General features: G+C 47.4%; 1 protein-coding gene across 1 annotated transcript in view; it reads right to left on the bottom strand.

Moving 5' to 3' along the window:
• The window catches only part of sipa1l1 (signal-induced proliferation-associated 1 like 1), a gene marked incomplete at its 5' end in the record, with an annotated part of 105,439 nt that overhangs the window by 16,800 nt on the left and 65,085 nt on the right, over positions 1 to 23,554 (bottom strand). Inside the window, 4 exons of the mRNA XM_084314215.1 lie at positions 5,618 to 5,786; positions 6,273 to 6,497; positions 8,710 to 9,164; positions 10,021 to 10,118. Coding sequence (XP_084170341.1) covers positions 5,618 to 5,786; positions 6,273 to 6,497; positions 8,710 to 9,164; positions 10,021 to 10,118 — 947 coding nt within the window. The remainder of the gene's footprint in view (positions 1 to 5,617; positions 5,787 to 6,272; positions 6,498 to 8,709; positions 9,165 to 10,020; positions 10,119 to 23,554) is intronic.

Raw genomic sequence — 23,554 nt, 5'->3', positions numbered from 1 at the left:
CCACCACGCAATAAGTCAAAATGCTTGCTATCTGCAAACAGCTCCACTGTCTGTTTTGGCTGTGTTGCTCTTCTAGAAAAATAATCCTTTCAGGGTTGCCTATTGAAATACTGTACACTTTCCTACTGTACACTTTCCTGATTAATTGAAATGGGGGACCCTGATGTAAACAAGACGAAAGTCTTTCTCTGGTCTGCATCCCCTTAACAATTGTGTGTATTGAGCTGTACTGTATTGTACCCATTCTGCAATCTGTTAATAAAGTTTTCAATCAATCAATCAATCACACCTCCAGTACAGAAACATTGTTTGAGTTTGCGTGTCAGGTAGACCATTGATTGACAGTCGAGTCTGCCAATTACATCACATCGCTTGCACTCCGGTGCTGCAGCTGGACCCATTGCCCACCTCTGCTGTTGATAACGCTAGCCAAGTTATTATACACACAGATACACAGTAGGCCAGTGACTTTGGTGTAGGGGTGTAACAATGCATCGATCCTAAGGGGGAAATTCAACTGCATCGATTTGAAAATGTTAGAATAGATTATCGCAATTTTAATGTGTACACGTTATGTTATTGTCATGTCCGTTACAGCCAACACACCGACATACGCTACTGCATCAACGTTATGATTAACAAAGCAAGGCATTCGTTTTGTTGCATTAACGTTATATTACTATTGCTATCGATAAATCTAGGTGTTCTAAAATCTATTGCTATTGGTAAGAGAGACTATAATAAGTTGGTGTCTCGGAAAACGAGAGCCCTGATCGCGGAGTTTCAGGAAGTAAACAAGAAAAATGAGAGCTTCCGATTGGTCATTTGCTTTATTTCCCATGAAACCAGTCACTTCACTCTACTGTGATTGGACCGTTGGCTTGAGTGCAATGTGGGACTTGTAGTTTTTTAACGATCTCGCAGCGGAGGAAAAAAAAGACGAGAGGCTATAATCTGTATTCGCACAGCGTGCGCGTAATTGATTTTTACCGTTCGCATACAAATATTTTTAGGGGCCTGCTTATGAACTACACGTCTACACCCACTACACGCCACACGGCGGGCAGCCCTCTAAGTGTCATGCGCCAAAGGTAAAAACAGACCGCCCCTGGCGGGCGGTGGGCTTTAGTTTCGGTCCCTGGGTATAAGGGTTAATGGGTAAGGGGTTATTATGGGAGGGGTATAAGGGTTAACTAATTCTGCGCCAGTCACGAGAAAAGTCGGGTTAACTCGCCAACCGTTCAGCGCCAATCACGAGAAAAGTCAGGTTTTAATCGTTATTTCTTTTATTAGCTATATCCATTCATTTTTCATCCATCCAGCCTGATGTTATCATTGGGAATGGGTCTGAGCTTGCAAAAGGGCAAATACTGCCACCTACGCCTTCCAGCCGGTATTGCACTCCATTAGAAATGATGTAGTTTCTTTTCTGGGTCGATCTGAGCTGTGCGGGCGGGGTTTAAATACTCCGGCAGGACGAGCGTTTACAACGATACATCATGATGCCCCCCCCCCCCCCCCCCCCCCTTCATATGTAATGCCGGACAACGTGGGACGGACCTCCGTGAGCAGTATATGGAATGGCGATCAGATAATTGGATTATTTCTTTTGCATCAGAGACAAGGTAAGAACACTATATCAAATCTTGCATTGATCTGATATTTCTTTCTCCCGCGATCGAAGCTGTGTGTGTAGACTGCTGTGTCGTGCTTTCTACCATTTCATTCTTGCATGAGGAAGGATAATAACGATAATCTAGCGTTGATTTCAGGATGATTTGATAATCAGGCGAAAAATTACAATGTGATAAGTGGATTCCACTAAAACGCTATTATCACGTCTTTTCCTGGGATTACTAAGAATCACCAAAACTATACTCATATTCAAAACGGTTGATTAAAGCAATGGCGTTCTAGCCAGAAGGTAGACAGCGACCCCTGGCGCTGAATGAGTTCATGGGTAAGGGGTTGTTATGAGTGGTGGTGAGGGGAGTGGTATATGGGTTAATGAGTAAAGGGTTATTATGGGAGGGGTATAAGGGTTAATGGGATGTGTCATAACTTGAGCTCCATCAACTCAACTCAACTGTATTAATGAATCTAGAATAGAATAGAAATACTTTATTTATCCCGAGGGAAATTCGGCACTACAGATCGCTCACAGTAAACATCTGAATTAACAAGATCAAAATAAAACCTTTTTATTAACCTGCCACTGAGGCTAATGCACTCAGAATGTACTTGTCTCAAGTCCCGTCCTCTTTTCATGATCCTCCAATCACAGCTGTTGCTGAGGGAAGCAACAGTTGTGATTGGAGAATTCCACCATTTCATTTCTTAACACATTGAGTGCCAGCAGGGGGCGCACGATTTATCGCTTGAATGCCAGCCTTTTGGGACTGATTTTCCGATATTTCATGATTTTCGCTGAGCTATTTCTATATTCTATATTATGGCTATGTCCTATGTGTCTAATACGCCCGTCGCTTATCAATGACTTGCTTGCAGTCAACATGTACAAAACGGATTGTTTTTTCATCTGTACATTTCCGTTTTATATACCGTTTTGAAAAACGGACGTTTTTGGACATTTCTAAAAAAAGAAAAAATTTAAGATTCTGCGGAAATAGCCATTTACTGGAATACACACAACACGTTGTCATTTTCCGGCTGATTTATGAATAGTTTTCAAATAAACGCTAGATTATCAATAGTATGTGTACTTATGCACGCTAGAGAAGCGGGCTGAAAAATCTATTATCTATGACCTGATCAGCGCTAACGTCATATACACACATACAGTACACACATACAGTAGGGGACACGTTGTGGAATATGTGAAAAAAACATCTGATTACCCCAAGACTGGTAATAAAGATTCCTTACCTCACATCAGATGTTCTGCAAAAAGATTATTCCAATTCCTGATCGCCATTCCAAATATCAATCGCGTTTATTGATCCAACGATCCAACCTCGAAACACATATTCCACGCTGCTCTGAGGGTCCCCAATGAATGCAATCGTCTCGGGTTACATGCCTGAGAAGTAAAATGTAGAATCCGGGTTTTTTTCCCCCCATGCATTTCCATTGAGTCCAATCCAATGGGTGCATTACCACCCGGGAGACGATTCGAGGTCAGAGCCAGTCCCAATGATAACGTGAGGCTGGCTTGATGAAAAATGAATGGATATCGCTAATAAAAGCAATAACGATTACGTCGTTGGCACTCAACGCATGGCGGAGAACAACGAGATTTCTCGTTGTTTGCACTCAAAGTGTTAAGAATAAAAAAACTATATTTCGAATAAATGGATTGAAAAATGGATTGAACTCTGTGGAGTAACGTCCCCTAAAACAGGGGTTCTCAACCTTTCTGCTGCCAAGGCACCCCTGTGTCCAATAAAATATTCCAGGGCACCCCTACATACGATAAAGACTTTTCCGGTCCTGTCTTTTTTGCTACAATGATGACAAAAGTGCTTGCTTTCAAAATAACATTTATTTAACCCATTGCAACCGGGAAACACATTTGCGTGTATATGCAGGCTATATAATGCATTATTAGCAGGCGTTTCAAGTCTAAATGTATAAATAAATATAGCAATAGTGTGACAATTTTTTTTAATACAGAAAAGGATCACTAACGTGCTATCTGTTGCAGCTGCACTGTTTTCCAAAAAAAATAACTAGTGTGACCATTTCTCAAAAATCAAAGGATCACCAAGTTACCATTTCTCAAAAAATATAAATAAATACAGAAAATAAGCACTTGTGGACATTTCTAGCTCAGTGCGAGGTCTGCTGCTGCTGCTGGCTAATAATACGGTCAATACATGGGGAGATCGATGACAAGGCAACACGCATGTCATCCTCAAGGCTCAACTTGGCCCTATATTTTGTTTTCAGAGCTGTCATGGATGAAAAGCCAGCTTCACACAAATATGTGGTGCTGAATGGTATCAACACCTTAAGTGCTGCATCGTGAGTTACTTGGTACTCAGCACCACACTCTGACCAATATGTTTCCAGGGGAACTTCACCGAAACGAGCTCTCCAGGTGGCATCAGATGATATATTCATTCATTCATTCACATTTTGTATCATAATAATCATAACACAGCGTCTGATACACTCACGTGTTCTGCACTTGGTGAGTAGACCATCGCCGTCGGAAGCGTGTAATTAGCACTTTTCAGAAGCTGTGCGGTCCGGTCGCGAAAACGCGAACGCGGAAGCATGTACCGTTTGGGTTTCAAATAGACGCGGTCCGGTCTTGAACTTTCCATAATGTGTCTCGATAAATCCATTTGATTAGATCCAGCACTGAATGCATTTAGTGATTATTATCAATTTTCAATGACGACGATTGACGATAGCCGCTTGGCATTTCCTTGATAACGGACATAGGACCCGTGATGTCACACGAATGCGACTGCTCTGGAAATGGTAAAAGTAATGACGCCTCCCGCGGACGTTAAGTTGGTGAAGTTATTATTCTAAGTCAAGAGCAAGACATTTTGATCGATTTCTTTTTTAGTTCATGTTATTAGATTAGGCAATTATTGTATACACATGAAGCACTAGATAGACTATTTGTTTAGTTAAATAGTTGTCATTCTATATTTTTAAAGAAACATTCCCAGGCATCTCGCGGCACCCCTGGCAGCTCTCCGCGGCACCCCTGTTGAGAACCGCTGCCCTAAAACACCTGTTACATGACAATGGATGAATGTGATGTTGCCACATGGCTGTAAGACATCTAGGATGGATTGTTTCCTTTGCTAGCAAGTCTAACAAACGTACACAAGTGCTCTACAGAACGGACCAATCACATTGGTCCCAACTGTCCACAGACTCCGCGGCTGAAAATCCAAGTGCTCTCCATAGAAAACAAAGGCGCAGAACGAGTAAAAAACAAGACAGACGGTGGTCAGAGACGAGAAGGAACATGGAACTCTCTAGCTACTCCAAGCTCTGGGAAAATAAGCAGATGAGAGAATCTACACAACGAATGGTATGAGACGTAAAATTGCTTATACCAGTAAAAGTAGAGGAGGCTTATTTGATTGAGCAACAGATTTGCCATGTTTAGGATCTTAGAAACATACTAACATTTTAAACTGGGAATGTCATTCAGTGGACCTTATTTTTCTCAGGGATTTGTGTTATATTTTGGGTGTACTGTATACCTTTTCTGACGATTTACAAAAAACGAGGGTAAACGATTTGGCTAGTTTTTAAATCAAATTGAGAAAATATTTTATTTACAATATTGAAATTGACATTCTTGATATTTAAGCAGTTGATTAACTGACTTGCACAGTCTAGTTTCTCTAATGACATGAATGACATCTTGACATGTTGAGGTTTCAGTGAGGACATCGCCTCCTATTCATTTCCCCCCGTCTTCTCTCTTCCTATATCAAGCCTCTTTGGTGCCGCTATAGTGGAAGCTGAGGTATGATTGGAGGGTCAAGAGAAGAAGGCAACGCTTGGGATCCGCCAGAGACATCATTGATCAGCATTTTGACTCATTTAGAATCTTTATTCTCATTAAAACTCACACAAAAAAAAGAATAACTAAGGAAGCTAAACTAGGCTAGCCGGGCGGTACCTTCTCCTTGTGTCTGCGTGGTGGCGGTGGGGTGGCGGGCGCGGCGTGCCTCTTCACATCCTGCTCCATGGTGGACGTGGCTTGTTGTTGGGGAGAGTGCATGTCCCTCAGGGACGGCCTGGGCGCTGGGGCCGGAACAACGTCTCGCTCTGCCTCTTCGGGAGACTTCCTAACATGGTGCACACACAAATAACAGGTACACGAGCCGGAGGTGAGCGGCAGAGGGGACATCATTTACATCATAAGTGCCTCACATGGTCTTACTGTAGATGTGTAAATATGCAAACCCTTCATATCTTATAGTTATTGATGGGGGCTGACAGTGGCTCAGGAGGTAGAACGGTCGTCTGGTAATCGAAAAGGTTCCCGGTTCGATTCCGGCTCCTTCGATTCCGTGTGTCTACCCCTCAACTGCTCCCGATGAGCAGTTGGCACCTTGTATGGTTGCCTCCGCCATCAGTGTGTGAATGTGTGAGTGAATGGGGTGAATGTGAGATATATAAATGCAGTCCAATACTGTGTAAACCTTTCTCTCCAGGATGACATGCTTGGTGTAATATTTCCTTCAGCCACACGATGGCGGACAAGTATTGTGAATTTTACCCATCTTTTGTCTAATGATCACAGTCTAATGCCGGTGGTCCTGCAGCCTTACTTGCGAGTGTCTCCAAAGTCGACAGAGTTAATGGTGGAGCCAGGCTTCCTCCAGCCTATCAGATACTTGGACTGAGCTCCCTGGCGGGGATAGAAGGTCTTGGGCCCCGGAGACACGGAGGTCTGGGAGGACGGGGACACAGAGGTCTGGGAGGACGGGGAGGTGGCTGAGGAGGAGGAGGAGGAGGAGTCCTCACGGGGAGAACTGTGGCCAGAGTGCCTGGAGCTGTGGGAGAGGAGGAGAAGAGGAGGAGAGACGAGGGAGAGAAGAGGAGAAGAGGTGGAGAAGAGGGAGAGAAGAGGAGGAGAGAAGAAGGAGAGAAGAGAAGAGGTGGAAGAGAAGAGGTGGAGAAGAGATGGGGAAGAGGAGAAGAGGTGGAGAAGAGATGGAGAAGAGGTGTATAAGAGGGAGAGAAGAGGAGAAGAGAGAGAGAAGAGATGGAGAAGAGGGAGAGAAGAGGTGGAGAAGAGATGGAGAAGAGGTGGAGAAGAGGGAGAGAAGAGGTGGAGAAGAGGAGGAGAAGAGGTGGAGAAGAGATGGAGAAGAGGTGTAGAAGAGGGAGAGGAGAAGAGAGAGAGAAGAGATGGAGAAGAGGGAGAGAAGAGGTGGAGAAGAGGTGGAGAAGAGGGAGAGAAGAGGAGAAGAGGTGGAGAAGAGATGGAGAAGAGGTGGAGAAGATATGGAGAAGAGGAAGAGAAGAGGGAGAGAATAGGTGGAGAAGAGGTGGAGAAGATGGAGAGAAGAGGTGGAGAAGAGGAGAAGAGGGAGAGAAAAGGAGAAGAGGTGGAGAAGAGGGAGAGAAGAGGTGGAGAAGAGGGAGAAAAGAGAAGAGGTGGAGAAGAGGAGAAGATGGAGAAGGGGAGAAGAGGTGGAGAAGAGGAGAAGAGGTGGAGAAGAGGAGAAGAGATGGAGAAGGAGAAGAGGTGGAAAAGAGGTGGAGAAGAGGAGAAGAGGTGGAGAAGGAGAAGAGGGAGAGAAGAGGTGGAGAAGAGGGAGAGAAGAGGTGGAAAAGAGGTGGAGAAGAGGGAGAGAAGAGGTGGAGAAGGAGAGAAGAGGTGAAGAGGGAGAGAAGAGGTGGAGAAGGGAGGGTGGGTGAATGATAACGTTGATGCATCAATAACAAAATTTAAATAACACGTTTTAGTTTATATCAGTGCTGCAACTGATTGCCAATGCTGACATCGACATGGTTCTGAAAGTAATGTAATGTTTTAATTAGGGATGTTCGATATTGGCTTTTTTACCGATACCGATATTGTCCAACTCTTCATTTCCGATACCGATATCAACCGATATCGATATATGCAGGGTTTCCCCCCCCCAAAAAACAGAATAATTTCAGGTAATTAACATTACATATCTATTGTCGTGGAATTAACACAACATTATGCATACTTTTGACAATAAAAAAATCTGAATGTGTTCTTACTTGCTTGCCTGGATAAATAAAGGTTAAATAAAAAAAATATATATATATTATATATATCTTTTTGGAAAACCGATACAGATAATTTCCTATATCACATTTTAATGCCAATATCGGCCGATAATATCGGTATGCCGATAATATCGGACATCCCTAGTTTTAATGTAATCCACCATGTGTGTGTATGTGTGTGTGTGCACACTGCATGTTTGTTCACAATCACATCATGGATTCAATGTACCACCTACCTCTCCCAGAACTAAGCCTGTGATACAAACTCATTAACCCCATCCATGTTTAAAAAAAAAATATTAGCCAGTTCTGGGTGGCCAATTCATGTGAAATAGGTTTGAAATAGAATAACAGTACATTTGATCATGGTGGAGTTAGCTTACTCGCTAGTTGGTAAATACACGTTAGATGAAAGACAATTTCAGAGTGTACAGGACGAGAGAAGAAAGGGGACATAAGTATAGCCTATTCTAGTGGACAACCATGAGTTTATTATAGAAGGACAGTTATGTTACAGTAGCAGTTCAGGTCCAGATGAGCAAGGTCCTTTACCTGCTGAGCTCTCTCTCTCTCTGTCTCTCTGAGTGTAAATTCAGCTTTATTGCTTTGATAAAAGGAATAACTTGTGGTGCAGCTCTATTAGAGGGGAAACTAAGGCTATAGGATTTCTTGTGGCTCCAGAGATCAGTTCCACTATGAAATGTTGGACACATGTTACACATTCCCTGAACGGACTGAGTAAAGTAAGTGCATGTGGAAAGATAAGGGGAGCTTGTGGCTGTTATTCAGGAAAGGCTTATTTACGGGGAGGCGAGCTATCATGTGTTTCTCTTGGCCCAGGAATAACAGTTTGAGTAATGCAAGTCGGGACATATATCACACGCGTCATTGAAAAGACTGGCCTGACTAATGACGAAGCATATGTCATTATTATGAGGTCGTATTATTTGGGGAATTGGGTCATTGCTTAAGGCTTTATGTAATATGCAATATCCACACCTGGAGTGTGACGCCGTGTCACTCAGACTGTAGGTGCTGGCGTCCCTGACCAGGAAGTGGGTAGGTGGGCTCCGGCCCGTCGCCTCCAGGCCTCTCCTCTCCTCGGGAGGTCCCGGGGACTCGGCGGCAGCGGGGGACCTCTCCAGCATCCTCCGGCCCCCCTCGGTGGGGCTGTGCCAGGGAGAGGTCACCCGTCCCCCGGGGGGCAGCAGGGAGGTGGCGCTGCCGTGGTGCGGGGCCCCGTAGGAGGAGCTGGTGTCGATGCCGCTGTCGGCTGAGGCCCCCTGCAGGTAGCCCCCTCCCCCGAGGCCGTTGGGCTCCGTGTCGGCCTGCTGCTCGGGTCCCCCACCGGCCCCCAGCTCGTACCACTTGTCGCTGTCGCTGTGGCCCCCGCTGCTGGAGGCCGTGCTGGACAGGGTGTTGCTGCTGGAGTGGCCCGAGTAGGCACCGTCCGACTGCTGCAGAGAGAGAGAGAGAGAGAGAGAGAGAGAGAGAGAGAGAGAGAGAGAGAGAGAGAGAGAGAGAGAGAGAGAGAGAGAGAGAGAGAGAGAGAGAGAGAGAGAGAGAGAGAGAGAGACAGAGAGAGACAGAGACAGAGAGAGAGAGAGAGAGAGAGAGAGAGAGAGACAGAGAGAGACAGAGAGAGACAGAGACAGAGAGAGAGACAGAGAGAGACAGAGAGAGACAGAGAGAGAGAGAGAGAGACAGAGACAGAGAGAGAGAGAGAGAGAGACAGAGAGAGACAGAGAGAGAGAGAGAGAGAGAGAGAGAGAGAGAGAGAGAGAGATGACTAGAACGCAACCTCCCAAGAACAGATGCAACTTCACACAATTAGACGGGAGACAAAGGAGCAACACAGGATGTTCTGATAACCAACTTTGATTTATAATTTGGGATTAATACCCTTGTGATCGCTACTCTCTGGAAGACTTTGCCAATTCCCTTCAAGCCAGTGCCATTTTGGTAAGGTGAGTTTTAAAAGTTGTAGAGGGGCGGGGGAACTGGTGAAAACTCAACGTGCTGTTTTGTGAATGGATTATGGTGAAGTGGGCGTATATGTGGATGGCATTTAGCCATGCCAACTTCACTTCATTGAATTTATTTGAACAAACTGGTCTGAAACAAGTGCTCCTAATATGTTATTCATATGGGGCCCTTGCGCAATACATCATCACTCCAGAGACAGACAGAGAGAGAGAGGCATGTGAAATAAGTTTGAGCCCCAATCCTAGTTGAGAATAAATTTAAGAGCAGGCTCTCTGGGACCCAGTGGAGGCCAGCAGCAGAGTGCGAGGCGGTGTAGAGCCTGACCTGGTTGCTCTTCTTGGGGGACAGGTGGATGACCTGCTCCTGCCTCTGGATGCGGGGAGCTCCAGAGTAGCCTGGTCCAGACTTGGAGACAGGGGCTTCTGAAACATACAAACACATACAGGAGGAGGTGAGTTTTGTATGTTTTTCTAGACAACAACGGGTCCCCTGGCTCTGAATTACAGTGAAGACAGTAATCTGAGGTTTACCAGCTTCAGTTACAGTGAAGACAGTAATCTGAGGTTTACCAGCACGTTACAGTGAAGACAGTAATCTGAGGTTTACCAGCACGTTACAGTGAAGACAGTAATCTGAGGTTTACCAGCTTCAGTTACAGTGAAGACAGTAATCTGAGGTTTACCAGCTTCAATTACAGTGAAGACAGTAATCTGAGGTTTACCAGCTTCAGTTACAGTGAAGACAGTAATCTGAGGTTTACCAGCTTCAGTTACAGTGAAGACAGTAATCTGAGGTTTACCAGCTTCAGTTACAGTGAAGACAGTAATCTGAGGTTTACCAGCTTCAGTTACAGTGAAGACAGTAATCTGAGAAGGTTTTCCAGCTTCAGTTACAGTGAAGACAGTAATCTGAGGTTTACCAGCTTCAGTTACAGTGAAGACAGTAATCTGAGAAGGTTTACCAGCTTCAGTTACAGTGAAGACAGTAATCTGAGAGGGTTTACCAGCTTCAGTTACAGTGAAGACAGTAATCTGAGAAGGTTTACCAGCTTCAGTTACAGTGAAGACAGTAATCTGAGAAAGGTTTACCAGCTTCAGTTACAGTGAAGACAGTAATCTGAGAAGGCTTACCAGCTTCAGTTACAGTGAAGACAGTAATCTGTTACTACAGCGAAGGCAGCAAAAGCGTATGGGTTGTTGGCGGATTTACAATCTGTGTTGAATGTACCGGTACTGTTGAGAGGGGCATGTTATGGTAAATGGTATGTGTCACATGTGTGTCACATATTCCAGCGCATGCCCTCAGGTCGCTACAGGTAAATTTTAACCAAACACATACTGTAACTGAGGGGTACAATTCCCTGACTGTATTGTTAGATATGATACTTACTACCACTACCTCTTGTACTTTAGACTCTGGCCACCCAGTACTAGGTATAAATAATTATGATAAACACTCCCACCTGATGAAACGGATCCAACACAAATGTACCAAGTCGAAAGTCTGCGTTTAATAATAATACATAGCAAAAGGTATGTACAACGATCACTTAATTACATTTATGATTTGAAATAGTATGCACTTTTATGGCAAATGAGCATTCGTAGGTAGATCAATATCGAATGTCCAATCTCTGATTGCGCAGGAAGCAAATATACAACCTGGAATATTTAGGGAACAATAGCAATGATACTTGAATGATTATATAGCTGGATACACTAGGGGGAGGTTCCGACTGCTTGTAGGACAGCTGGAGGGGGGGGGTAGAGTCTGGCTGTATCCCGTCTGGCCGAGGGTATCCTGGGAGAGCCCACAGTCGTGCGACCCGGTGCCCAGCGATCCTCGATCCACAGATGAAAGCAGTTGGACTCTCTGTGGCCGGCGTCCTCCGGTCCACGATGGAGAGACGTGAGGCGACCTCGTCGTGTAGAGCGTCTTCTCACCTGTCGTCCTCTCCGGGGGGGGTATTTCCAACACACCGCAGTTGGCCTTTATCCATAGAATAATCAAAGTACTCAAAGCATAATCCAAGCCGGGGAAGGCTAGCCGTCGTCGGTAGAATAATCCAATATACAGGTCCACTCGCTCTTTGGCCTGGAGCTCCTCGGGTGCAGCTTCACGTGGGGTCAACCACCCTGGATAAGCGTCCAGCTGATGCCCGAAACGATGGGGGTGCTGATTACTATAGAACTCTTACCGCACAAGGCACTACATATGAATAGACTATTATTAGCTTAATAGAATACGTCCAACTCGACGATATAGTGCCAAATATGACTATTCAAATATTAATATACACGATGTCTCAATGCCGATACTGGGCCGAATTGGCCTTACTGCCCACACGTGGTTCGCGGGGAGGCTTTTGCGTCTGTCACTCTGTTGGAGGGTAAGGAACTGGACTAAAAGAAAGCTCTACTTTAATAGCGCAGTATATATACGCACTATGAACAAATAGTACCATTAGTGGTGCGGTAGACATATTCCTACGCGGAACTAGGACTTGTCCATACATGTTGAGCGGTACGATTGAACCTGGTCTGAGGGGTATGGCGACCTGGCACCAAGGTCTCGTCCAATGGTAGAATGGAGACTATTATGGGATGTTCAGTAGACTAGAAGGGATATTCAATGCATATTGTACAAGGAATATACAAGGGATATCAGGGGATATACAAATACAATTAAATATATATAAATAAATATATATATTCGGTTTAATCTGATCCTTCAGAACAGCCGCCCCCTAATTGGTCCCAACCCAATTAGTTAAGCAGAGACAGATTAACCGCACTGTCTACCGCTCAAGGGTTCGCTGTAAGGGTCAGTCAACTCACAAAGTCATAGGGTCATGGTCATCATCGATTGTGTCTGGGAGTCGGGGCAGTTCTATGAGCCTCGCCACAGGACGGGTGTAAATGCGCCCCTGGACGAGTACTTCGGCTGCTCGGACCTTGCCATCGGCACCGGTGATCACTTTGCTTACGCGGCCAGCCGGCCACATAGCTCTGGGTAGTGACTGGTCAATAATCATGACGACTGTTCCTTCCGTCAAATTGTCTCTCTCTTTTACCCACTTCTGGCGGGTCTGTAGAGACGGTAGGTAGTGCAGTAGGAAACTGCTCCAAAACTTGTCGGCTAATACTTGGCTGTACCTCCACATTCGTCGGCCGTTCGCTTCTTCAGGCCGGTACATTGTCTGGGGTAACGCGGGATCTAGCCGCCCCATCAGGAGGGTGTTGGGGGTGACTGGGTCGACATCTGCTACATCACTGGAGACGTAACCGAGGGGCTTTGAGTTCAATACTCCCTCAATCTCCGTGAGGACTGTCATTAGGACTTCTTCCGCCACAGTCTGGGCCCCAAGTACTGCGTACAGGGCTGTCTTTATAGAACGTACTTCTCGTTCCCAAGTTCCACCGAAGTGGGGTGCGTTTGGGGGGTTGAATTGGAAGTCAATCTGGGCTGGAGCGAGGTGGGTCTTAAGTTCTGGGCCCATAGCTTGGAAGCTCTCCCTCAGCTCTCTTTCTCCGCCTTTGAAGTTTGTCCCGTGATCGGACAATAATGTAGACGGTTTTCCTTTCCGTGATGTGAATCTTCGGAAGGCCATAAGGAATGAGTCTGCGCTCATGGTCGGAAGGAGCTCGATATGTATCGCTCTGGTGGTCATGCATTTGAATACAATACCCCACCGCTTCTCGGTGCCTCTTCCTTTCTTTATGTGCAGCGGGCCAAAACAGTCCATGCCTGTTGAGTGGAATGGCTTGTCGCCGAGTCGGAGGCGACATGGAGGTAGGTCAGCCATCTGTGGTATGCTGGACTGCGCGCGCCACTTTCGGCAGTCTAGACAGGTTCGCTGGAAGCGTCGCACCGCCTCTCTTCCTTGAAGTATCCAGTAACGACGTCTGATTTCCGCGAAGACTCTCTCTGCTCCTGCGTGGTGTACATCCTCGTCGTATTTCTTTATAATCAGCTCTGTGACCTTGTGTCGGCTGTTCAATACGATCGGGTACTTAATGTCATCCGGTAAATTGGGGGCTCTCCGCAGGCGACCACCCACTCTGATGAGGGTATGTGTGTCACTCTCGGGGGCCAGATGAATCAATCTGCTGTCTGATGGGACGGGCTTTCCTCCCTGTAGACAGTCCAGCTCATCGGGGAACGAGTCTCTCTGGGCTCGTTGCAGTAGAAGCAGTTCTGCTTCCTCGTAGTCAGCTGCTGACATATCAGCGGGGGACTTAATCTCTGGGTGGTGCCGCAGGAATGTCCGTTGCTGCGCACTCTCTATGGTAATGCAATCGTCTATGTTGGGGTCTGCGGAGACAACAGTGCTCAATCCACAGAACATGGGTTTCTTATTCTCAGCCTCCTCGTCACTTACTTCCCTCGGGGTGGGCGTGGGCCAATCTCCTTCCGGGAGCTTGAGGAATGCTGGTCCGTCACTGTAGATGTTATGACGGGTTAAGTCATCTAGGGACATTCCCCGGGTGATGACGTCAGCTGGGTTGTGTTTTGTATCAACATAGCGCCAGTTTGCTTCTCCGGTTAACTCTCCGGTTAACTCTTGAATCTCAGTGACTCTGACTCCCACGAAGACTTTGTATTTGCATGAATCCGATTTGATCCAGGCGAGTACTGTCGTGGAATCTGACCACAGGATTGTTCTATGCACCGGAATGGTGAGCTCACGTTGGATGAGCGTGGCTAGATGCGCTCCTGCGAGGGCTGCGCAGAGCTCTAGACGTGGGATAGACTGTTGCTTGCGTGGGGCTATTCTCGAGCGGGCGAGGATGAATGCTGTGTAGATCTCTCCCCCCTCTTCTTGGGGCCGCAAGTAGGCTACTGATCCGTAGGCGACCTCGGAGGCGTCACTGAAGACGTGTAAATCCATTTTACATGTCTCTGGCCTCACCGTGGGTGGGAAGTAGCTTCGGCGTATATTAACGCCTGGGAGTGAGTGGAGTTCCATCTCCCACTCTCTCCAGGTGGATGTAAGGTGTGCGGGAATGGGGTCGTCCCAGCCCTGGTCCTTGTCCCACAATGCTCGTACAATCATCTTTGCCCTGGTGGTGTACGGTAGTATACATCCTAACGGGTCATATTGTCGGGCGAGTGTTCTGTACACACTCCGTCTGGTGGTCGGTATTGCCGTCGACCTTCCCTGCTCCGTGGTCAGGGGTTTGTGTCTATAGTGGAGCGAATCTGTTTTGAAGCGCCACACTAGTCCTAGTGTCATCCCTTGGGCTTCTCCTGGGATTGTGGCCATCCAGGTCTCGCTGCTCGCTGCCTTGTCCTCGGAGGAGAGGCTGCGCAGTACGTGCGGATCGCTGCTGGCCCACTGCCTGAGATCAAAGCCGCCTTTGATCAGAGAGGCGCGGAGTTTATGTAGGAGAGCCTCGGCTTCTTCCTGGGTCGAAACGCTTTGTAGACAGTTATCTACGTAGAAGCTGTTCTTCACACTGTGTCGGACCTCTTCGTCCGCTGCTGGGTCCTCTGCGACATGTCTCTGTAGTGCAAATGTAGCACAGCATGGGCTGCATGTAGTTCCGAAAGGGAGAACTTCCCATTGGTAGATGGCTGGGTGCTCATCTCCTGGCCTCTCTCTCCATAGGAACCGCAACAGGGGCTTGTCCTCCTCTACTAATCTCACCTGCAGGAACATCCCTTTGATATCCCCGCTGATAGCCACCTTGTCCTGGCGGAAGCGGAGTAGTACGCCTAGTAGGGAGGGGCCGAGTGTAGGACCGGGCAATAGCTCTTTATTCAGATTTTGGGATCCGATCTGGTAGCTGCAGTTAAACACGATGCGGTCTTTGCCGTTGTGATGAACCTTGTGGTGGGGCACGTACCACGATTCAGTCGTCTGGTCGGCCTCTTTAATGTCAATCTTTGTGACGTGTCCCGCTGTGATGAGCTTCTCAATCTCAGCGCGGTATACACTTTCTTGGGCGGGGTCCTTGGCTAAGCGCCGCTCTGTGTTTAGTAGGTACCGCTCTGTGGCGTCTTTCTTTGCGTGAAAGGTAGGCATCCCTTCCCGCCGCAGGAGTGGCGTGGCGTATCTCAACACGCCGCTGACTGGGACTCTCTTTGTTCCCGTCTCGAGGAGGTTAATGGCGTAGATGTCGTCTTTAGAGCGAATGTCTTTCTTTTCGTTCTTAAAGGGCATTTGTTCTAAGGTCCATAGCCTCTCTACATGCTGCAGGAGTGCGGTGTCTCCCTCTGTGACTCGGGAGTGGAGACAGCTAGTGGCTGTGGTTCGGTTGAGAGATTTGGCGAGTGGGCCTTGGAGAGTCCATCCTAGGCGGGTCTCGACTGCTGCAGGATAGCCTCTGGGTCCGGTATGAACCCGGTCCATCGGGACAATGAGGTCTGCATGGTCGGAGCCTATCAACAGTGTCGGGGTAGCACCGTCTATGAGTGGGATCGGTAGCTTGCGTAGATGTACATATTTCTCCATCAGCTTGGCTACGGGGTATGTGTACCGCGACAGTCCTATTTCTTGGCTGGTGAAAGCGTCTGTAATCCTGTACCGTCGCTCGGGCTGGCCGCTTGCTGCGATAGAGAATGAGACATTCTCGCCCTTTATCGTTTTCAAATCTCTTCTTATTGTCCGAATTGTCATTTGGTTTTCGCTCCCCCGCAGCCCTAGCTGGGCCGCAGCGGACGCGAGCAGAAGGGTCTTCTCTGACCCGTCATCAAGGACGGCGTAAGTGTCCATGACTTTATTCTGGTAGCTCAATGTCACACGGACTACCTTTAAGAGCACTCTGGCTCCGCTGCTGCTGGCGGGGTCGATGTACATGACGCTTGCTTTGCTGCTTGATGGTGCGGGTGGAGGCCGCCGTCTGTTACTGTCGTGGAGTATGTCCAGATGGGCTCCATCGCACCGACTGCACTTTTTCTTTAAGCGGCATTCGGCTGCCATGTGTGATCGCGCACAGCGAAAACAGCGTCTGTTGGACTTTATCCATTGACTCGCTTCCTCCGCATTCATCTTGGGGAATGAGTCACATTGTGACAGCCAGTGTTCTTTCTCACAGTAGGGGCACACTATCTTCCACTTCTCCTTTCTTGAGGGGGTACTGTGGCTCCTACTGCTTGGCACTGACTCCGATTGGTGCATGACAGTCACCGATCTTCTTCCATCATTTAGTCTCCTGGTTCCTTCTCTGGAGCCAGGGGTGCTCCGTCCGAATGTATCTAGCCGTAAGCTGCTGACTTCTCTCGCCAGGAAGTCGGCTAGATCGAGGAGGTTCGGTTCGGGGCCATTAGGGTCTCGGTGGTCTCTCTGCCGCCTAAAGCGCTCCTGTCGGGCGGGCGGTAGCTTCTCCAAGATCCTCTCTACATTTGAGTTGGCATATAGTTCATGCCTACCCTTTTCCCTCTGCGCTCCCAGCATCCCTACCAGGGACTGCACTCTGATGGACAGGTCGTCCAGTGCTCGATTGTCTGTTGCTGGGGGTAGGCGGTCGATGTGCCTGATCTCCTGGATCACGTAATCCCATATACGTCCATATCTCTGGTCCAACGCTACCAGCGCTGCGGTGTATGGGGTCGTGGAAGTGGCGTAGGCGAGCGCTATGTTGTGCGCGCGGGGTACCTTTAAATGCTTCAGTAGTATCGCGTATTTATGGCGTTCATCAATGACATCCACCAACATTGTCTCCAGACACATGCGGAGCTCCGTATACTGGGCCCGGTTCTCCTGGGTGAAGTCTGGTACCATAGGTGTGCCAATGTATGACGCGGATTGTTGATACATCGGCGAGCGTTGGGGGAGAGGCCTCCTAGGCGAGTCTCCTCCTGCTCCTTGGCGTGGGCTGGTACCGGCTGTGTACCATGGCCCGCTGGTCCAGGTGCTGTTCCTCGGTGCGGGTCGTGCGTCGTGCTCACCCGTGAATAGCGTCGGGGGTCTGTAGCGCAGCTCCGCGGGGGTATAGCCTGGGCTGTACTGGACCTCCTGGTCCGGTAGAGTACTGTGCTGTCGTCGGGCGTGGTTCTCCTCCTCTTCCTCTTCGTCTTCCGTTAGGTCATCCAGGGCTTGTAGTCTCTGATTTAGCCTCTCCGCAGTGTATGCTGCTCCTTCCCGGTGGCTGGGTCTCGCTTGGACCGGTTGGGGAAGGGGGTCTGCGGGGGGTATAAACCTCGTCTGTTGGTCAAGTTCAGGGTCGCTTACTCGGCTAGGGGATGCCGCCCTGGAGTGATGTCTAGACGAGTTCCTGGAGCCTCTGGTGGAGGGAGGGGGTGTTGTCCTTCTGATCAGCTGTTCTATTAGTTGCGCTTGTGCTCTGTCGCGCTCGGCTTCGCGCTTGGTGAGATCCGATTCTCTCTGGGCACCGGTGGCGGCGCGCTGGGCGTCGGCCCGGTCTCTTGCCATATTCTCTTCCATCTGAATGCGTCTTATTTCCAGGCGTATGTGCTCTTCTTCGCTCCGTTGCTGTATCTGCAATCGATCGCGTTCACCCTGGAGTCTATCGCGTTCAGTAGAGGCTTTCAGGCTGACGAGGAATGCCTGCTGTAGTGTCCTCTCTGCCTCGCTGGGAGAAGACGGTTGTATAGGGGAGCCGTCCCTTGGGGTACTCCGTGCGGAGTCTTGGAGCTCTATCTCCACGGTGCTCTCCTCATCTTCTTCCTGGTCGAGTTCTCTCTCGGTAGTGTTGTCTTCCTCCCGGGACTCGTCGGGGACTACTTCTTCGGTATTGGCGGGGTGTAAAGTCATGTCTGGTTCCCCCTGGTCCCCACCGTGAGCTGGGTCAGTTACGTTAGAACCCATAGGGGCCTCTATGGTCGGGGTAGCCTGGTTGTTAGGGTTAGACATAATTTTACTTTCTAGTTTTACCGCGTTTACTGTTGGTAGAAGACTAGGTTGTTGACTGACAGCGTAAGCCTCTAGGTACTGAGGGAGCTGTCGTTTGCGCCGCGGGCGTTGTTGGTTAGGAGGATCGTTTCGTGGAGTGTTCATCATAGGCCATTTTAATATTAATAACACTATATTAATATTACACTGATTACCATCCGGCTCGAAGGACCAATTGTAACTGAGGGGTACAATTCCCTGACTGTATTGTTAGATATGATACTTACTACCACTACCTCTTGTACTTTAGACTCTGGCCACCCAGTACTAGGTATAAATAATTATGATAAACACTCCCACCTGATGAAACGGATCCAACACAAATGTACCAAGTCGAAAGTCTGCGTTTAATAATAATACATAGCAAAAGGTATGTACAACGATCACTTAATTACATTTATGATTTGAAATAGTATGCACTTTTATGGCAAATGAGCATTCGTAGGTAGATCAATATCGAATGTCCAATCTCTGATTGCGCAGGAAGCAAATATACAACCTGGAATATTTAGGGAACAATAGCAATGATACTTGAATGATTATATAGCTGGATACACTAGGGGGAGGTTCCGACTGCTTGTAGGACAGCTGGAGGGGGGGGGTAGAGTCTGGCTGTATCCCGTCTGGCCGAGGGTATCCTGGGAGAGCCCACAGTCGTGCGACCCGGTGCCCAGCGATCCTCGATCCACAGATGAAAGCAGTTGGACTCTCTGTGGCCGGCGTCCTCCGGTCCACGATGGAGAGACGTGAGGCGACCTCGTCGTGTAGAGCGTCTTCTCACCTGTCGTCCTCTCCGGGGGGGGGTATTTCCAACACACCGCAGTGTTGGCCTTTATCCATAGAATAATCAAAGTACTCAAAGCATAATCCAAGCCGGGGAAGGCTAGCCGTCGTCGGTAGAATAATCCAATATACAGGTCCACTCGCTCTTTGGCCTGGAGCTCCTCGGGTGCAGCTTCACGTGGGGTCAACCACCCTGGATAAGCGTCCAGCTGATGCCCGAAACGATGGGGGTGCTGATTACTATAGAACTCTTACCGCACGAGGCACTACATATGAATAGACTATTATTAGCTTAATAGAATACGTCCAACTCGACGATATAGTGCCAAATATGACTATTCAAATATTAATATACACGATGTCTCAATGCCGATACTGGGCCGAATTGGCCTTACTGCCCACACGTGGTTCGCGGGGAGGCTTTTGCGTCTGTCACTCTGTTGGAGGGTAAGGAACTGGACTAAAAGAAAGCTCTACTTTAATAGCGCAGTATATATACGCACTATGAACAAATAGTACCATTAGTGGTGCGGTAGACATATTCCTATGCGGAACTAGGACTTGTCCATACATGTTGAGCGGTACGATTGAACCTGGTCTGAGGGGTATGGCGACCTGGCACCAAGGTCTCGTCCAATGGTAGAATGGAGACTATTATGGGATGTTCAGTAGACTAGAAGGGATATTCAATGCATATTGTACAAGGAATATACAAGGGATATCAGGGGATATACAAATACAATTAAATATATATAAATAAATATATATATTCGGTTTAATCTGATCCTTCAGAACACATACGCTTCACAAAAAGTTTTTTCCCCACAGCAGTCCGAACACTAAACTACCACATGCCTCCTCCGATACATGTGGAGTCGCCAGCCGCTTCTTTGCACCCGACAGCGAGGAGTTTCACTGGGGGAACGTAACGTGTGCGGAGGTTCACGCTATTTCCCCCAGATCCCCTCCCTGCTGAACAGGCGCCCCGACCAACCTCAGTAACGTTATTTAATGATATCCTACACATATATTCCACAACATACCGACACACACATGACGTAACGTTAGTACTTAGCCCACTAAACTCTTTGATGGAGAGTCCAAACTCCTTGATGTCAGACCAAAGAAAATCTTCTTTTGAGGTTTATCCGTCATAGCTACATGAACTCAATAGGTCGTCAATTCAAACAGAGAACATGATTTCCACTAATGTAGACATCATCCTTGTTTAATCCTCTCTCCCACTGTGCTCCGTTGTCCCCTTCAGGAAGCATCTAAGAACTACTGCAGTTAAAGAACAAGTCAGGTAATCATGTCTGTATAACATTAATGTATTCTGCCTGTTGTTTTGACTATTTTAGTTCTTGAAGTGGTATTTTTATAGAAAGGGGGGCTACAGTAACTCAGGGGGTAGAGTGGTCGTCTGGTATTCGGAAAGGTTCCCGGTTCGATTCTCACTCCTCTCTGGCAGTGTGTCGAAGTGTCCTTGAGTAAGGCACTTAACCCCTAATTGCTCCCGATGAGCAGGTTGGCACGTTGCATGGTTGCCTCTGTCGTCGTTGTGTGAATGTGAGGAACAAAAACTGTAAAGCGCTTTGGATAAAATTGCTATATAAATGCACCATTTACCATTTATAGAAACATTTTAACGTGGAAGAGAATGGGCCCATCGTCACACCTCATCAAGCAGGTGTGTGAGGCTGTGTTAATGAAGCTAATCACAACAATGTACAGTATAAATATGGCCGATATGTTTGTGTGTTTAATACAAATGTTAAATACCTACTGGTAGATTCTTGCAAATTGACTCTTTTGTAAAATTCCCTGATATTCCATGACTTCCTTCATGAATTTATGAAATCCCTCAACTTTCTCTGCCTAGAATATACCTCTAAAACTTCAAATATACGTCTAAGCATTCCCTGACATTGGAGACACTACATAGTTAAATTGAGTATCGAGTTGAAATTAAGCTCTGCGACCAGCGGGAACCCTGCGCCTGCACACCCACATGCACACACAAACATAATGAAACCAGGAAACAACCGTGATAACCCACAGGAGCTCAATCATCTCAGCCTATTGTTCTACTGAGATGGGTGTCTTCTTTGCTTTCATTTGTGACATGGCTCTGCCCACCAAAAAAAAAACACAAGTCACCGTCAAAGGAAAAGTCAGTCTTCAAACATGTCGTGTTCATTGTGTGTGTGTGCTGAAAGAAAACCCAGGGTGTAAATAACTAGGTGTTATGCAACTACAAGAGGGACCAGTGTGTTTGTGAGCAAGAGAGAGAGATGGGCCTGTGGTGAATGATGTGGTCCATATGATAAAAAGCCACTGGCAGTTTCTTGGCACCAATTAGAGTGATGTACAGTGTGTAACGTGTTGTGTATGATGCGAGTCTCTATGTGGGCAAGCGATCTCTACCATTCTCCACAGACAATAGGTCTAAATACTGTAGGACTATACTTTTGTGTCACACTTTCTGTGAGCGAACAAGAGGAACATATCTCTCAGCAGGTATTTATGGTGCCTTACTGTACTGTATATACTATGTGTCCAGCCCACAAACCAATGGAGCTCACACCTAGCCAAGGGCACGTGTCTAGAGAGGTAATCTGTGTGCTTTCTATTGGAGGAGAGGGAGAGGTCCCTTGTTAGCCAGGAACCAGGGATAGCATCACACACAGCACACACGATTTGACATCAAGGTTGTACCGGTATATCTGCACACGGTGAGTTGGCTGACTGAGTGTTGCTATGCAACCACAGGGAACTGAGAAAGCTTCTTTTTTCTTCTTCTCACCTCTCGGTCACAGCTGACAAATAACACACAGCTCTCTGCACTTCCCGCTGGGCCCTTTCCTTCACATACAACCAGAACAAAAATACTAAAGTAGAAAGGGCTTTTTTGGGGGGGGGGGGGGGGGGGGGGGGTTCATTGCTAGGCTCCCAGTTGATTCCCAGCTGCAGTGTTCGCAAATATCAACGACTGGCAGGAAATCAAATGAAAGAAAGATTCAACATACTGTACAGCCATCAATATGGTTTTCAGACGGGAAAGTCAGGGAGGAGAGTGAGAGTGAAAAAGAGAGGGCAGGGGGGAGAGAGTAGAGAGAGTGAAAGAGAGACGGCAGATAGGAGAGAAAGAGTAGAGAGAGAGAATGAAAGAGAGAGTGAAAGAGAGTGAAAGGGAGAAGGCAGGAAGGAGAGAGAGAGTAGAAAGTGAAAGGGAGAGAGAGTGAAAGAGAGGGCAGGGAGGGATCAACTAATTGTGCTCAGTGTGCATTATGAGCTGATGGCCTCTCTTTCTAAGTATGAGACCCTTTTTCCAGGCTGACTGAATGACTACCGTATACTAGATGATGATGATGATGATGCGTTTCAGAGACAAAGGTGCCGTCAAAGCCAACATCTTCACACAGGAGGGGCCAAAGACCTGGCAGATGATGAACACGTACAGTACGCACGTACGCACGTGCACACACACACACACACATTTGTGTATGTGAAACATGGGGACATTACATAGACTTACATGCATTCTGCAACTAACCCTAACCATCACACTTCAATAGCTTTTAAAACTAAATCAGGATGTAAATCAGGTAGCTTGTCCTGATTTTATCTTCATTTCAGAACACACACACACTCTAATTAGCTCTTTCAGTCTACACAAAACAATCTGGAGTGAGGAAGAGAAGCGGCACATTCACTTTGTTTTTATTCTCTCTCTCTCTCTCTCTCTCTCTCTCTCTCTCTCTCTCTCTCTCTCTCTCTCTCACCCTCCCTCTCCGTGAAACGTGTGGGAGCGCGCCTCTTGCTGCCTCTCTGCACTGAACCTTCAAAATACCAGCAGAAATTCTAAACACAAGCGAGGCAATTTGAAGCACTGTGTGGTGCCCACCCCCCCACCCCCACGCACCGTTTCAAGGCTCAAAGCAGCCCAGATTGATGAGAACAAAGTGGGCAGGACTAAGTACAAGCATTTACCGTCTCCAACAGCCATCCGCACCAACTAAGACACAGGAACAATAGGGCATTTCATTTACCCTATTATGCCGTCTGTGGCATGTATTAATATTCATAGTGCCTCAAAGTGCAAACATACTGCTCTAGAGTGTGTACTTCATGTTTACAACTATAGTTGCCCTTGAAAGCACTGTACGATGCACACAGGCTAAATGTAAAATATGTCGATAGAATTAGATTAGAATC

The sequence above is a fragment of the Notolepis coatsorum genome (assembly GCF_963971535.1).
Source record: "Notolepis coatsorum genome assembly, chromosome: 5".
Lineage (NCBI taxonomy): Eukaryota > Metazoa > Chordata > Actinopteri > Aulopiformes > Paralepididae > Notolepis > Notolepis coatsorum.
Note: the sequence above shows the minus strand (reverse complement) of the source record. Positions and strands in the feature narration are given on the sequence as shown.